The following is an 18436-nucleotide window of genomic DNA, read 5'->3' on the forward strand; positions in this document are numbered from 1 at the left end:
TCAGGAGGAACCAACAACGATGTTGCCGGAACCGGCGACAGAGAAAATCTGATTAGAAAAACGGGAATGGTTCCTATTCCTGCCACCCAGCGGCAGGGCGGTAGATCACCTGACCTACCTGTAGCGTGTGCCGCGAAATTCGAATTTCTGTCGGGGACGACGGAGTCTATAGCTAAGTATATATCTGACAGGGAAGTTGAATGTACAAAATGCAATATTTACAGCTAAGAGGAATTCTATGTTTGTAAACAAGGAGATAAAAAACTTACTGAATCCAACTTGTGTGTTGCATATTTTGATGGATTACACTGTAGCAATTGAATCGCCAGGTTAAGGTCATTTTTATAACGATCCTGAAAAGGGGAAGAAATATCTTTACAATCAATGGATAAACAAACTCACGTCCTTACAAAAGCATTGTTACAAAACCATCAAAGCTGCAAGAATAAGTATATAAAAAAATGTACTGTCGGCCAAAAAACTGGTGGCAGTTTCATAATTTTTCGTTCACCTGCCTGACGCACGATTCATGACTTATTTATCTATTTTTCTTTTCAAAGATGGAAGAAATCATATGTAATGACGTTAAAAACAGTCACTGATACCTTTAGAACATTATGTCATGTTATTGTGTAAAATTATTTTCCAAATATCAAAATTAACGTGAACGAAACAAAGTGATAAAAAAAGTCACATCACAACTACTGATATACATTACCAAATAGATAGGAGACACCTATCACTAGTAGTATCGCATAAACATAGTCCTTACATTATCATTTTAATATTAAGTTGAAGGTAGTTGAACTATTCCATTTGTTAAATTTTACAGAAAACATTGGAATCTCACAAAATACTATCAAATTAAAAAAAAAAAAAAAAAAAAAAAAAAACGATAACCTAACAGTGAGAACCATGCGACCACACACTATTGCTTTTGATGTCCTTATGTGCATGGGAATCTAATGTCAATGTGTCATTTATCGGTCTAAGAAACATCCCTCGATGAGCGAGAGACAATTATGGCACTGCATTCGGTGCAAGTTCCTGTTGGAGAGATATCAAGAAAGCTTAATAAACCGGAGAGAATCATACATAGACAAATCAAATTGTTTAAAGAACGGCAAAGTTTAGAACATGGGCCAAGAGGTGAAACACCTTGAAGCACCACAAGAGAGCAAGACAATACAGTAGTGTAAATGTTGCTGAGCAACATTCATTTGTGAATTTTGAATTCTAGTGCCTCGTCACGATATTGCTGAACCATAAATCATGACTAGCTCTATGCTTATGACTGGTGTCTGATGAATACTTAAAATGGAGAGGAAGAGATTTTTAAATCTAACTTGAAATCTTTGATAGGTGTCTAATGATTAAGTCTAATGAATAAGCAAACTTATCTTTGATGGATGAGAGATTCAGTTAGGCTTACTCTTTTTGTTTTGTTTTTTATCGGTGGCCAGTGAATACCACGGATTGGGAGGGAAATAGTTACAATGATGCATGCATTTTTTTTCTTCACAACCTAAAGAATACATTTTATTGGGAGATACTTTATTAACATTGGCCTAATCCCTCCATCACTTCTATACACCACCTCCGCTCTCTTCCACATCTCAGGCGACTCGGTCCGACTTCTCGCTACAAACTCCATCGCGTGAAAGCATCACTAATGATAACGGTTATTTTAAAATTCCCCGCACCGACAACGGAAGCCTTAAAATGCACGTTTACAAAATATTTTCTGTTCAAAGAAACTTTATTTTTCATTCCCCAAAATACGTACATACACTCGTGTTACACCCTGTATGATTGTTGTAGCTGTCAAAGAGCAGCCCTTGATTAAAGCAGTAAGTTTTTCTTGAAAAAAGAAAAAAAACAACATATGAAATAGACTTAAACGAGAACATCACCTTTCATATTTGTTATTCTTTAAGCTAGTAGGTCTAGGTATACATGTGAAACTAATTTTCATTAATTTCTATTTAGGAGAAATGAATAGCTACAGAAAGATCAATCTAAGAAAGCTTTAATGAAAGTAAGCCTTTCTTAATTTATTCTTCAGTTTTGACTCCCACAGCTTTCCAACGTGTCCAAATGAAACAGGATGATATGAAAGGAATTCGATGAAAAATAAAAGACTGAATTATATTTGTTTGATTTTCTATAATTGCCTTTTGACTTTGAATAGCTAGGTCTGATAAATTATGTTAAGCAATTATGAAAAAGATAATAAGAAAGGCGAACATGGCTAATCAAACAAGAATAAAGGGAATAATCAAATAAAGCAGATTAAGATATATATTGTAGATTTAAATATTAATTCATATTATGTATCTGAGAGAGTATACTGCTGAAAATAGACCTAGGCTAATCATGTGTGAAAATCAGAAGTCCAATTTAGTCCCACTAAATGTGTCATGCAAATTATTTTATTGATCAAAGGACAAAATTAGTTTAATTTAACATCGTTTTCAAAGAATGTTAACGCCTTGATACACGTAGCTAGAGTTGAGAATAAAATGAGAAATTGTGGACCCATCGGTATATATTTTCCTTACTTTGCAAAATAATTATCTTTAATATGTTGAATAAGTCGACTCAATTCTAATGTCATTTATTTCAAGTATAGCACCTTTGAAAGGAAATGTTATTTACTGTTAAGTAAATAATCTGGCACCTGCATATATCCAATATCTTGAGGGTGGCTGGGCAGTATCGCTTGTCACCTTTGCGTGAGAAGGTTTCTCTTACACTTCCTCGTGGTTGAGGGCAACCGTCTTTTCATCCCTTTTCTATTGGTTTTTTGTGCCCTTTTCTTCAGTTTTTATAAGTTAATGCCTTTTGAAATAATTTTCCTTAATTCTGTATCCACTCTGTAAAACACACACACACACACACACACACACACACACACACACACACATATATATATATATATATGATATATATATATATATATATATATATATATATATATATAATATATATATTGTTCAAGATTTGAAGCCAGAACCAAGGAAAGTAGTCTTTTACAGGTTTCATGCATCTTTGTCTATATGCAAGTTGCCCCTTTGAGCTGTAAGCATCTATTCTTTTGAAAAAGCTATCTCTTCTCCCATTGGCTGTCGGAATTATCCCCTACAGAGACGAGGATTTAAAAGGATCAGAGGCCAGCGGCTCAGAGCTCCTCACCTGCAGACGCCGCCTTTTCCCCTTTCTGCTTCCCCTGCTCTCCTCTGGGAAGTCCCAAGTATTTTTTAAATTTCCAGAGTGCACAGAGACATCAAGGAGAGGACTGCATTCAAGCCCCCCAAGAAGGCCAGGTACTGTGAGAGTAATTCCAGTTCAGCCAGGGAAGTGTTTACCTTTGTCTGTATTTCTTTACCTTTTTCCAAGGCAACTTGTTAGTTTCAAATTCCCCCCAACTGGGTTCCATTCTGCGATTACTCCCCTTGTGATACTGGTGAACATCCCCCTAGTAAATTCAAGCAACGAAATAGTTCTCTTAGTGTAAATTCCCAGTCACTTTGTTTCCCAATGAGTGGCCTGTAACTCTTTGATTGAAAGAAAGTACAGTGGTCCCCCCGTATTCGTGGGGGATGCATACCAGACACCCCCGTGAATAGTTAGAACCCGCGAATGTTTGGAACCCCTATGAAAATGCTAAAAACAGCCTATTTTGTTAGTTAAAACTCAAGAAAAACCCACTAAAAATGTTCATACTTGGTTTTTTTAATAGTTTTATCACAAAAAGTGCATTTTATGATTAAATTCATCAAAAAAACCAGGAATTTGTGGATATTTATCATAGAAAAATACCGCGAATGCGCGAATTTTCCACGAATAATGCAGGGAAACGTTCCCCAGAGAAATCCGCGAATGTGTGAGTCCGCGAATCTGGAGAACGCGAATACGGGGGGTCCACTGTAGTGTGTAACGTTGCCCTCAGGTCCTCTCTTTGCAGACAAACATCGTACCTGATTGTGGTAGAAATTGGAAACCCTTGGAACAAGTATGCATTTTCAATCCGTTTGCGCAAAATTTCTGAAGGCTGTGTCTGGATTGCCCCAGCCACATGTTCCAGTGGATCGAGCAATTGACCCCCCTTTTTAGTCTCCTGGACCTCTGTAAATTAATGTAAATACAGTGCATTTAAAACTAAAGTCCAACTTTTATGTAAAGTCCTCCTTTCTCAGTAATATCAGCCTTATGCCTTAGTAGTTTTTTTCTTTTTGTTCTGATCTCTCGTCCTCCATTCAAGACCAAATTTTTCAGCGTTAACTACATTTTCTAGGAGTGAACGAGTAAATCAGAATAATGGCGACCTAGTCTTAGATATCGTGAGATGATCAGTTCCAAAACTAGTCTTAAGTAGCCGAAAAATAACTTTTATCCACTTCTCGTCTCTGTCCTCGAGACGATATACATAAAAAAAGAGAAACCCCATATACATTTTATATTAACCCTCTTACGCCGATTGGACGTATTAAACGTCGAGATAAATTGTCTCCCAGGTGCCGATTGGACGTATTAAACGTAGACATTAAAAAGTTTTTTTAAAAATTCGCGGAAAAATATTTATAGGCCTACCAGCCGAAAACTTTTGAATCACGCGCCTTGGGGGATGCTGGGAGCTCACGGATCAAGGTGTTATTTTGTTTACAATCGTTACGCAGGCGCGCAAGCGAGAATTTCTTTCTTATCACACTAAAAAGTATCAGTGACACATCTCAGAAATTATTTCGTCACTTTGACATCATTTTTGCACCATTTTAAATTAGCCGTTATATGGAGTATTATATATGAAAATGTGCGCAATTTCATGTAAAATACAAAAAAAAAAAAATACTCATGATCAACTTTGACTATAACGAAATAGTCGAAAAACGCAATTGTAAGCTAAAACTCCTATATTCTAGTAATATTCAATCATTTACCTTCATTTTGCAACAAATTGGACGTCTCTAGCACAATATTTCGATTTATGGTGAATTTATGAAAAAAACTTTTTCCTTACGTCCGCGCGGTAACTCTTCCGATAAATTTTTTCGTGCGATTGTCGTAATGTTTGCACCATTTTAAATTTGCCATTACATAAAGTTTTATGTATGGAAATGTGCGGAATTTCATGCACAATACAACTAAAAACAACCCATGGTTGTAGCTTTTATCAGTTTTGAAATATTTTCTTATAAATAACGATAAGTGCCAAAATTTCAACCTTCGGTTAACTTTGACTCTACCGAAATGGTCGAAAAACACAATTGTAAGCTAAACCTCGTATATTCTAGTAATATTCAATCATTTACCTTTATTTTGAAACAAATTGAAAGTCTCTAGCACAATATTTCAATTTATGGTGAATTTATGAAAAAAACATTTTCCTTTCATCCGCGAGGCAACTCTTCCGAAAAAAAAATCAGACATTTTTTCGTGCAATTGTCGTAATGTTTACACCATTTTAAATTAGCCGTTACATAAAGTTTTATATATGAAAATGTGTGCAATTTCCTGTAGAATACAACAATAAATGATTGAAGGTTGTAGCTTTTCTCATTTTCGAAATATTTGCATATAAATCACGATAAATAGAAAAAAAAACCACGTTCGGTCAACTTTGACTCTACCGAAATAGTCAAAAAATGCAATTGTAAGCTAAAACTCTTACAGTCTAGTAATATTCAGTCATTTATCTTCATTTTGAAACAAATTTGAAGTCTCTAGCACAATATTTAGATTTATGGTGAATTAAAAAAAAAACTTTCCTTCCTTTGCGCGCGGATTCTCCGCCGCAAATCTCCAAAATGCGTACATTGCATTATAGTTATATTTGCTCCATTTCATATTAGGAGTTTCATAGAGTTTTATATATGAAAATGTGTGCAATTTCATGTAGAATACAACAAAAAATAATTGAAGGTTGTAGCTTTTCTCATTTTTGAAATATTTGCATATAAAAAAAATATATTAAAAAAATTGACATTTGGTCAAATTTAACTTGTCTGAAATGGTCGAAAACTGCAATTGTAAGCTAAAACTCTTACAATATAGTAATATTCAATCATTTATCTTCATTTTGAAACAAATTGGAAGTCTCTAGAACAATATTTAGATTTATGGTGAATTTTTGAAAAAAATATTTTCTTACGTCTGCACGTTACGAATTCATGCATCATTTTGTGATAATATTTTCTCTGTGTTGCTTTGATCATTTTACAATGTGTTATATACCAAAATGATCGCAATTTAGTGTACAATACAAAAAAAAAAAATTAACTCATTAGCTGTAACCGTTTTGCTCACAGCGCAATTTGAATACAATTATATATGAAATTTTGTTTTTGCGCTATCATATATCGCATTATTTATATATGATAATGATATTTTTTTCATTTCTGATGGTTGCATACTAAACTTCAGGCAATGACAAAAAAAGCAGCCAAAAATGAACTCTTAATCTTGAAAACTAAGTGCGCTGTGATTTTTTGAAAAAAAAAATTTTTCCGCTTCGGCGCTCACTCCGAGACTGCCTTGGCATACGGGAGACGATTTTTATTATACCCCTTCGGCGTAAGAGGGTTAACCCGTACGGGCGCTGAGTTTCCGCCTTTACGACATTTATTTGCCACACGTATTTGCATTGAGGTTCCGCATTTACAACATTTATTTGCCACGTTTTTTTACAAGTAAGTTCCGTGAAATTCATGACCAGATTTTTTCCTTTTATTTACAAAGCCGTATTTGTGTGTGGTTCCGCACTTAAAACATTTATTTGCCACGTTTTACGTTGAAGTCCCGTGAAATTCGTGACCAGATTTTTTCCTTTTATTTACAAAGCCGTATTTGGCATTGAGGTTCCGCATTTACATTTATTTGCCACGTTTTTCATATGGAAGTTCCGTGAAATTTGTGACCAGATTTTTCCTTTTATTTACAAAGCCGTATTTGCATTGAGGTTCTGCATTTACGACATTTATTTGTCACGCCCTCACATTGAGGTTCTGTGAATTTCGTGACTAGATTTTTTTTTTTCCTTTTTACCTTACAAACCCGTACTGGCGTTGAATTTCCGTGAATTTCTTGACCAGATTCTTTAATTTTACTTTACGAGCTGTACTTGCGTGGAGGTTCCGCGTGTACGAAATTTATTACCAAATCCATTACCGCCATTGAGTTCTCCGCCGAACTGTAAATTACAGAGGTTCTATGGCGTGAGGTTTCTGTCGCACTACGCACCAGTAGTAACTGTATTTGTAGGGATTTAACGGTCATCTTGCCACGTCTGAGTCGAGTATTTCCGCATACCTCTGGCGACATTTGCAGTTTTGCAACGGCCTTACATCCTATTATTCTCAGGCTAGTCTACTAGCATTTCACTGCTGAGGAGATGGCCAGTAACGCAGCACTGGGGGAGTGGCCAGTAACGCAGCACTGGGGGAGGCTAAGGCCTTCACAGAAGCCGGAAGAGCCCTGGGGCTGGAGGGCACAAAGCTGATCAACTGGGTGAATGATAAGCAGAAATAAGCAGCCCAAGAGAGAGCAGCTGAACGGGAAAAGGAGAGAGAAGCACAAGAGAAAAGAGAAGCAGTTGAAAGGGAAGCACAAGAGAGAAGAGAGGCAGCTGAAAGAGCATTCCAAGCAGCCGAAAGGGAGAAAGAAAGAGCACATGAACTGGCTATGGCAGTCCAGAATGCCACTCTGGCACCCCCAAGTCCAACGCCCCTTGCGCCCTCTCACCTTCACAGCATGAGCGGCCTCATTAGGACTTGGGACAATAACAAACCCGACACCTGGCTCAATCATGTCGAGCAGGTGTTCAGGAACTTCAATTCAACTCCCCCAGGAAGTGGCCCTCCTCCTTGGCAAGCACCTCGCTGACAAAGGGCGGACTGCATTCGAGACCCTTCCCCTGAATGAGCGACAAGACCTCGCCCTCGTCCGAGAGGCAATCCTCGGGGCTTACAAATTGACCCTAGACCGGTGGAGGTAGAAATGGAGGCCTATGCCCAAGGAGGCTAACCAGACATGGACAGAGTGGGTAGCGAAGAAGACACCGGCACTCCGTAGGTGGACAAAGGCCTCCAACGCAACGTCTGTTGAGGAGGTCTTAGAACTCTTTCAGTCAGAAGACTTTTTTTCCTACAGCCCCCCTGATCTCACCACCCACCTGGTGGACAAGGCCCCTAGGACTATTTTGGAGGGCTGTAAATGGGCAGATGCCTATGACCACCCACCATCCATTGCAGAGTTCTTTAAATAAAAGAATATGTCCTGCTCTCCCTCTCACTCCTGCTGCCACCTCCCAGCCTACCCAGCGCCCTAATAACCTTCCTCAGAAACCTGTATGTGGGCATAGAAATAAACCCAGTCACACCACGGAGCAGTGCCTCTCAAAGGTGGATCTTCCTCGGCAAACTGGCGCCACTCCTCCGAATGGACTACCCAATCATTCTAATAACAAAAACAACGGCCATTGGAACAGAAACAACAGGCACTGGCCTGATTTTAGCAAGAGATTCTGTGACACATGCAAAGTGCATGGGCACACTGCTGCCTGGGCGGGATGCCCCAAGAAAGCTCCTGTTTCTGCCATTGCTATGGCTGTGACGAATCCATCAACTCTAGCCCCCAGTGCTCAGGGCCCCATATTTGTCGCACCTCCCAGAGGTCGCTATCCTGCCTACCAGGTCCAAGCTTTCGACGACACTGGCGCGCAAGTATCCATCATCCAAGAGGATGAAATTCCTTGTGGAGCTCAGGTTGATAGGCACCAGTTCATCAAGATAGAGAGCCTTAACCATGTCAAGAAGTTCCTACCTACTGTCTGGTTGAGTCACGATATGTACCATGGCAGTAGCAACCTATATACCAGGAGGTTATGATGTCCAGCTAGGACAAGATTTTAAGTCTCCTCCTACCTTTATACCATGTCAGGGCCCCAGCCCTCACATAGCTCCAGACCCGTTCCAAGGGCCTCCAAGAACTACCTCTGCACAGCCAGTGCCACTTGAAGGTGCCCGGCAGTGCCAGGCTCCATCTCTCATGGATGTTGAGCCACGTTCAAGTCCTTCCACTAGGCCAGGAACGGCTTCAGTGCCAGTGCCAAGGCCAGACTTGAGTCTTCCTCCTGGAGCTCTAAGTCCTGGTCACTCTCTCTCCGCTGGCTTGGCCCCACTACCCATGCCAGCAGTCAAGGAAGTGCCAATTCCAATAAGAATCCTCCAGGACACCCATGACCATAGTGGACACTCCACCAACGGTGCAGCCTCGCAGACCGCCCCAGAGTCGGTCCTCCCCACGGGTAAGCCCATCCTGAATACCATTACCTCATCCGATCCCCCTCCGTCAGCAGCTAACCAGTCCTGGAGTAATGACTCTGCCAAATCCTATTTAGCCGAAGAACTCGGGGAACCGAGCCACGCAGCATTAGGCACGGGGATGAGTGCCAAGGCCCCAGTTGTCGCAGCAGCCGGAGCCGATGCCCCTGCGAAAGCTTCATTCAAGGGCCCCCATGGCATCATCAAACCGACCTCGGAGAGGTCGAAGGAAGAAGGGGAAAGGGCGTCGAGGTTTTCCGAAACCTTACGAGAGCCAATAGCCTCTCTGCACTAGTGCCTGGCACAGTGCCACCTTCTTATAGAGAATTCTGACCCTCTCCATCCAGAGGAGAGTGCCAGATTCTGCTACTTCTACTTCCTTCTTACCCTTTTGTAACTACTTCCTTCTGACCCTTTGGTAACTTTCTTTTTCCTTTTTGTACTGTCTGTATCTTCTCTTCCTTGATTTCCTTTCCTCTTATTTACTGCCCTTAGGCATTTATTGTATATTGTATGCTCTGCTTAGGCAGAGCCAAACCTGCCAGCTATTCTGGTCTTGTATAAATTAGTACTTCTTTATGAACTATTGTCATAAAAGTGCCATAATTGGCACTGTGCCCTATTCTAGGCACTTAGAATTCCATTTGACTTTGGAAAATTTTAGCCAGCAGACGTTGCTATAGAGCTTTAGAGATAATTTCGAAGTCTGGCTTGTTTATACATTGGTTGATTAGCTTTTTGATTTAGTGTTATTCCCTAGTCTTTATAGTTTGTGAAATTGCCATTATCTTTGGTGAAATTTACATTTTTTTTGTGTTATCTTATTTAATCTCTACAAAGAATTACTTCATTAATTTTCCCCTTGTTAGTCTGCACTAATGTTTGCTAGGATGTAATTAATACTGTTAGGCGTCTTCTTGTTACGAGACAGTTACTTAACAAAACCATGGGGCCATTAACACACCTGAACGCATTATATCGCCCCATCAGGGTAAACTGATGGTGTGTTGCCTTGAACAATTAAGATAGTAGTATTATATATGATGTAATTTACCCTGTAGGTTAAGTTTTTATATATCCAATAATTGCTATCCATTGTTATTCTCAGTGTGATGTAATATTTAAAGAGTATCCTTTATTGGAATATAGCAAATTAGTCTTAGTCACGACACACTTTATTTTGCTTAATCCTCTGCCTGTCGAGTAAGACTTCATGAATATTATCATCGGCAGAGTTTGAATATTGCTTATATTATAAGTCCACTCATGGGAGAATGGAAGGCTCAGTAATTTATATTTGCAATTGGTGCTTGTTTCTGGCTTGTCTTGTCCATTCCAACCCGTCTAGGGTTGAAATGTCCTCTAGAATGGGGAGGTGTTCCAAGATTTTAAACCAGAACCAAGGAAAGTAAAGTCTTACCAGTTTCATGCATCTTTGTCTATATGCAAGTTGCCCCTTTGAGCTGTAAGCATCCATTTTCTCGGACCTGCAGACACCGCCTTTTCCCCTTTCTGCTTCCCCTGCTCTCCTCTGGGAAGTCCCAAGTATTTTTTAAATTTCCATAGTGCACAGAAACATCAAGAAGACTACGTTCAAGCCCCCCAGGAAGGCCAGGTACTGTGAGAGTAATTCCAGTTCAGCCAGGGAATTATTTACCTTTGTCTGTATTTCTTTTCCTTTTCCAAGGCGACTTGTTTAGTTTCAAATTCCCCCCCAATCTGGGTTCCATTCTGTGATTACTCCCCTTGTGATACTAGTGAACATCCCCCTAGTAAATTCAGGCAACGAAATAGTTCTCTTTGTGTAAATTCCCAGTCATTTTGTTTCCCAATGAGTGGCCTGTAACTTTTTGATTGAAAGAAAGTAGTGTGTAACGTTTGCCCTTGTGTGCTCCCAGCCTTATGCCAGTGTCCTCTCTTTGCAGACAAACACTGTGCCTGATTAGAGTAGAAATTGGAAACCTCCTTCTTAGTCTCCTGGACCTATGTAAATTAATGTAAATACAGTGCATTTAAAACTAAAGTCCAGCTTTTATGTAAATTCCTCCTTCCTCAGTAATATCAGCCTTATGCCTTAGTAGTTTTTTTTTTTTTTTGTTCAGATCTCTCGTCCTCCATTCAAGACCAAATTTTTCAGTTAATTACATTTTCTAGGAGTGAACGAGTAAATCAGAATAATATACATACAGGCAGTCCCCGGGTTACGACGGGGGTTCCATTCTTGAGACGCGTCGTAAGCCGAAAATCGCCGTTAGCCGGAACATTGTCAAAAATCCTAAGAAAACATTACTTTTAATGCTTTAGGTGCCTTCAAAACTATGTAAACTGCATTCTTATTGCATTTTTCATCAAAAAAACTTTAAATATTGATTATTTTGCATTTTTGGTGTCATATTTCATCTGCCAGATCAGCGTTTGTAGGCGTCGTAACTCTGGAACATGCGTCGTAACCCTGGAAATAATTTTTGATGAATATAATTGAAAAGTGTCGTAACCTCGGAACGTCGTAAGCCAAGACCGTCGTAACCCGGGGACTGCCTGTATATATATATACAGTGGACCCCCCGTATTTGTGTTCTCCAGATTCGAGGACTCTAACATTCGTGGATTTCTCTCGGGAACGTTTCCCCACATTATTTGTGGAAAAATTTGCACATTTGTGGTATTTTTTTATGAGAAATACCCAAAAATTCCTGTTTTTTTTTTTCTTATCAGTTTCATCATAAAATGCACTTTTTGTGATAAAACTATTTTCTTGAGTGTTAATTAACAAAAGAGGCTGTTTTTAGCGTTTTTATAGGAGTTCCAAACATTCGCGGGTTCTAACTATTCACCGGGAGGGGCCTGGTACGCATCCCCCGCGAATACAGGGGGACCACTGTGTGTGTGTGTGTGTGTGTGTTTGTATATGTATATATATATATATATATATATATATATATATATATATATATATATATATATATATATATATACACACACATTATATATATATATATATATATACATACATATATATATACATCATATACATACACACAGTGGTCCCGCCCGTATTCGCAGGGGATGCGTACCAGCCCCCCCCCCCCCCCCCCCCCCCCCCCCCCCCCCCCCCCCCCCCCCCCGGTGAATAGTTAGAACCCGCGAATGTTTGGAACTCCTATAAAACGCTAAAAACAGCCTCTTTGGTTAATTAAAACTCAAGAAAATAGTTTTTTATCACAAAAAGTGCATTTTATGATGAAACTGATAAGAAAAAAAACAAACCAGGAATTTTTGGGTATTTCTCATAAAAAAATACCGCGAATGTGCAAATTTTTCCGCAAATAATGCGGGGAAACGTTCCCGAGAGAAATCCTCGAATTTTGTTTGAGTCCTCGAATCCGGAGAACGCAAATACGGGGGGTCCACTGTATATATATACAGGCAGTCCCCGGGACGACGGTCTTGGCTTACGACTTTCCGAGGTTACAAACACTTTTCAATTATATTCATCAAAAATTATTCCAGGGTTACGACGCCTACAAACGCTGATCTGGCAGATGAAATATAGACACACCAAAAATGCAATAATCAATATTTAAAGTTTTTTTTTGATGAAAAATGCAATAAGAATGCAGTGTGTGTGTATGTATATATATGTAGTATATAAATTATATATACTGTGTATATAGTATATATGTATATAATATATATTTTATATATATATATATATATATATATATATATATATATATATATATATATACATACACACACACACACACACAGTAGTACCTCAGGATACCAAATTAATCCGTTACGAGGCGGCCTTCGTAACCAGATTTTTTTCTTTTTCGTATCTTGAACGATCGCCAAGCAACCATTTTCACCTAGCACACAGTACAGTAATCATAAATTTTCATTCTCTCTCTTCAACTACTGAAACTACCAAACAGTATAATAACCATTCATTTCTATTCTTTATTCTATCTTTACCTAATGTTTTTTTTTTTATTAAATGTATTGCATCAATAAGTTTTTCAATTTACAGCATCCTTTTACCAATAGAATACACAGGCACGATGGGGTAGATGCTGACCAATAGGAGAGGAAGATCTTACAGCGGTGACTAGCATCAGGAACCAATGGGAGAGCGGGAGGATGGTGGCGAGTCTACTCAGTTGGCGGCGCTTGAGTTTTAAAATTGTTCTCGGTAGTCCGGGTGAATCTCGGGACTTTACAGTACACCCTTTCGTAACCTGAATTATTTTCGTATGCAGAGGCAAAAAATTCTTCGTATTTGCTTTCGTAACTTGAATTTTTCATAAGTTGGGACTTTCGTATGTCGAGGTTCCACTGTATATATATATACAGTAGTAGTACCTCAGGATACGAAATTAATCCGTTCCGGGGCGGCCTTCGTAACCTGATTGTTTTCCAAATATCTTGAACCATTTTTGTTTTACATGTAATTGCCTAATTCGATTTCCAAGCCCTACAAAAACACCCCAGTAAATTATTTCCAGGCTTACAACACATGTTCTAGGGTTACGATGCCGATCCGAAAGAAGAAATATGACATCAAAAAGGCAAAATACTGTACATACTTGAGTAATATTCAACTGCATGTAATGTTCAACCCCATTTTTAATGCATATATTAGGAATTTAGCATATGTCCCTTAGCAATAAGCCTAGCCTATGTTAGCAGTTGCTACTGTAGCCTAGTCTATGATTCTGACATCTAAACCTAAGAAGCTAAAAGCTTAGAATATGCCAATAAAATGTATAAATAATCTATATATACTCATTTCAAATAATTATTAATTAATCATTAACTATAATACACAAACAAACAAAAAAAAGCTTCCAACCTTCTGTTTACGTTCACCACTACGAGTAGCGAATGATTGCCAAGCAACCAGTTTTACCTAGCACACAGTATAGTAATCATAAATTTTCATTATCTCTCTTCAACTACTGAAATTACCAAACAGTATAATAACCATTCATTTTCTATTCTTGTTATTCTAATCTTACCTAATGGAGATAACGAGTTACTGACAGCTATAATGAAAACATATAATATTAACGCAGAAGAAGAATTCTAGAAAATATTTGTTGGCTTCAATGATAGCAGTCTGATTTATTTTATATTTTATGATATCTAATTCACAATTTTTTTTATTAAATGTATTGCATGCACTCATTTCAAATAATTATTAAGTAAGTAACCAATAACTATAATAAACAAACAAACAAAAAAGCTTCCAATCTTTTGTTTACGTTCACCACTATGAGTAGCGAACGATCGCCAAGCAACCATTTTAACTTAGCACACAGTACAGGCGGCCCGCGGTTAACGGCGCAATCACTCAACGGCGAATCGGTTTTACGGCGGTCGTCAAAAATATTCATTAAAAAATAAGGCATTTTAAAGGTATCTTTACGGCACAAATTTCAGTTAACAGCGCCGCTAGCGCCGTTGTCTAACGAGTTCATACATATGTAGAAATGCCGTTCAGACCATAAAGGTTATGCAAATTATATTAACAAATTTTATGGAGAGTTATTACGTAGGTATTAGGGTAAAATATATGCCTCTGACGCTGTTCTATGCCGAAAATATCGAGTTACTTAAGTGCAAATTTAGCTATGGATGTGTCGATTCATAATTGTTCATGCTTTTGTTTAAAATGTGTGTGAAAATGTATTACGTGAAAGGCATTTTTATTTCTGTACAGAAATATGATACAAAGGCAGCTTTTGAAACTGCCTTCACACGATAGCAAATACGATGTTTTTTCATGTTCTTTCTTGTAAGCCGCCGCCTGCCGCTCTTCCGAAAATATCGATTTAAAAAAAGTGCAAATTAGCGATCGATGTGTCGATTTTATAAATGTTTATGCTTTTATGTTTAAAATGTGTATGAAAATGTATTACTGAACTAGGGTATTTTTATTTCTGTGCAGAAATATGATAAAAAGGCAGCTTTTGAAACTCCCCTTCAAGTTATCGACTACGATGTGTTTTTCAAGTTCGTTCTTGTATGCCGCGGCGGCATACAAGAACGAACTTGAAAAACACATCGTAGTCGATAACTTGAAGGGGAGTTTCAAAAGCTGCCTTTTTATCATATTTCTGCACAGAAATAAAAATACCCTATTCGTAATACATTGTCATACACATTTTAAACATAAAAGCATAAACATTTATAAAATCGACACATCGATCGCTAATTGCACTTTTTTGCCGCCGTCTGCCGCTCTTCCAAAAATATCGAGAGAGAGAGAGAGAGAGAGAGAGGAGAGAGAGAGAGAAGAGAGACGATGAGAGAGAGAGAGAGAGAGAGAGAGAGAGGGAGAAAAGTGTGCAAATTTATGCGATCGATGTTGTCGATTTTTCAAATGTTTATGCTTTTATGTTTAAAATGTTGTATGAAAATATATTGCGTAAAGGTATTTTCATTTTTGTACAGAAATAAGATTCAAATTAAGGCAGCCTTTGTAACTACGCTCCATGTTGTAAGGGGATGGTTTTTCAATGTTCGTTCTTGTCCGCCAGTTCCGAAAATGCATTGTGTTATTTTATTAATTATGCATCTTTTCCATAAATCCTTTAAAAAGTTATACATTATTTCACTGTATCCAAGAATATTGTATGTATTCTCATATTATTGTATTTTAAAATACTACGGCAAACTTAGCCCGTATTCCGCGGAGCGGCCAATGTTGTGGTTTGAAATCAGCTGATGAATACGAGTGTTTCACCATAACGCAATTCTGAGAGAATGCTCTTGCTTCTAGTTAGCATAAACGAATATCTAGATACTTGACTTATATGAGACAAAGTTATTTTTCCTTATACAGCGTGTTTTTAGGTGGAAATATTTATTGAATATGTCTCGTTGTGAATGTGAACTACTATTTTTTTCGTTAACAGATTACGTTGGCGGCATGTTTATTGCGTAACAAATTACGTGATTCCGTTCGCAATACGTAATCCTTTATATCATCGTAATACGAACTTTACGTTATTTATCTTATATCGGCGTGAAACCAACAGTAAAATGTGTTCTTTCAAGCACAGTAGTTTTGATTAAAATTATTTTATCCCAATTTTATCTATGGTTGTGTGTGATGGCAGACGTTTACTGCATTTTATCCTTGTTGCCGATGTACGATAATAGTCATTACAGCTTGAACAGTTTTCTCAGCTTTTCAGTCAAATTAATTAGGTTTTAAATTTAACGGTATATTTCCCGATTGATCTTTAATCTATATTGATCTCTGATTTATAGCGAATAAAGTTATTACATTAAGATATCTCAGTTCTATTCTATACATAACGCCATTTATAACAAATACGGTAATGTTGCACTGTAGTACGATGATCGAAATACAAGCCAAACAGATGTTATCCAGTTCGGTTGTACTTAGAAAAAAAAAAAAGTCGTTTCTCGTTCGGTTGTTCATGGTTGTACACGTTCACGCAACGAGTATTACGTTAAAACATCTTTCACCATTCTCTTTTGCTGTTATTGAACTTATGTAACTAGAAGATGGATAAGTTAGGCCATTGTAATTTGATCTCTCATAAAATTGAACTATCAAGACTAATGATCGTAACCTGAACACTACAGATACCTGTACACTGTATAAACTTTATTATATCTTTACATACTCTAGACACCCACATGTACTGTACAGTAAATTCTATAGTACTATACTGCATAAATATAATTTTACTTATTGCGCCGTTGTGGGATTACGGCGCCTTTGACTGGTCTAGAGTTTCGAAAGAAGGTGTGCGGGCGGCCGTAGGCTTAAAATCGCTCAGCGTCGAAAAAAAAAAAATCGCTTGGCGTCGGTGGCCAGGAACGGAACCCCTGCCGCTAACCGAGGGGCCGCCTGTACAGTAATCATAAATTTTCACTATCTCTCTTCAACTACTGAAACTACCAAAACAGTATAATAACCATTCATTTCTATTCTTTATTCTATCTTTACCTAATGTTTTTTTGTTTTTTTATTAAATGTATTGCATGAATAAGTTTTTCAATTTACTGCATCCTTTTACCAATAGACTACATAGAGCACGATGGGGTAGATGCTGACCAATAGGAGAGCAGGATCTTACGGCAGTGACTAGTATCAGGAACCAATGGGAGAGCAGGAGGATGGTGGCGAGTCTACTCAGTTGGTGGCGCATAAGTTTTAAAGTTGTTCTCGGTGGTCCGGGGCAAATCTCGGGACTTTACAGTAACACCCTTTCATAACCTGAATTATTTTCGTATGCAGAGCAAAAAAATCTTCATATTGCTTTGTAACTTGAATTTTTCGTAAGCTGGGACTTTCGTATGTCGAGGTTCCACTGTATATATATATATATAGATATATATATATATATATATATATATATCTATATATATATATATATAATATATATTATATATATATATATATTATATATATATATATATATATATATATATATATATATATATATATATATATATATATATATATATATATATATATATATAATATATATATATATTATAATATATATATATATAAATATATATATATATACATTATATAATAAATATATATACCTATGTATATACTCGAGTAACGTGCGATCTCGCATATCATGCGACCCCCAAATTTTCACCAATAAACAGTGGTTTTGTCATGTATCTCATGTATCATGCGAGCTCCTTTTCCGAGAGCGTCAGTTCATAAGGTTGGTGGTTTGGCATGCTAATGGCCGAGTCATTCAGATGTGTGCTGCTGCTAGTCAAGTTACGGTAATTTTCTTACTAATCTCGAGAATTTAATAGAAAATCTCAAGATTAAAAAAGAATCCCAAGATAATAAAATAATTGTAAAAATAACACGCCTTTGAGTCGTAAATCATTCTCTCTCTCTCTCTCTCTCTCTCTCAGGAATAAATACTGTAATTTGAGTCTTTCACCAACGGGTATCAGTAAATGTGTAGACATTGTGTGCGTGTTTAAAAAAATGTGCAGTACACACATTCCGATGTTTCGGTTTTGGGAATTTTTCAGATTTCGGAAATGTGAGGTCAGATGCATAATCAAACAAACATCATTACTGCAGCAAAAACATT

The 18436-nt window shown here is 37.6% G+C and overlaps 1 protein-coding gene across 1 annotated transcript in view; it reads right to left on the reverse strand.

Annotated features, from left to right (window-relative positions):
* Positions 1–18436, reverse strand: part of LOC135201003 (uncharacterized) — a gene marked incomplete in the record, with an annotated part of 133562 nt that overhangs the window by 59058 nt on the left and 56068 nt on the right. The window contains 1 exon segment of the mRNA XM_064229819.1: positions 270–353. Coding sequence (XP_064085889.1) covers positions 270–353 — 84 coding nt within the window.

The sequence above is a fragment of the Macrobrachium nipponense genome, chromosome 27 (assembly GCF_015104395.2).
Source record: "Macrobrachium nipponense isolate FS-2020 chromosome 27, ASM1510439v2, whole genome shotgun sequence".
Lineage (NCBI taxonomy): Eukaryota > Metazoa > Arthropoda > Malacostraca > Decapoda > Palaemonidae > Macrobrachium > Macrobrachium nipponense.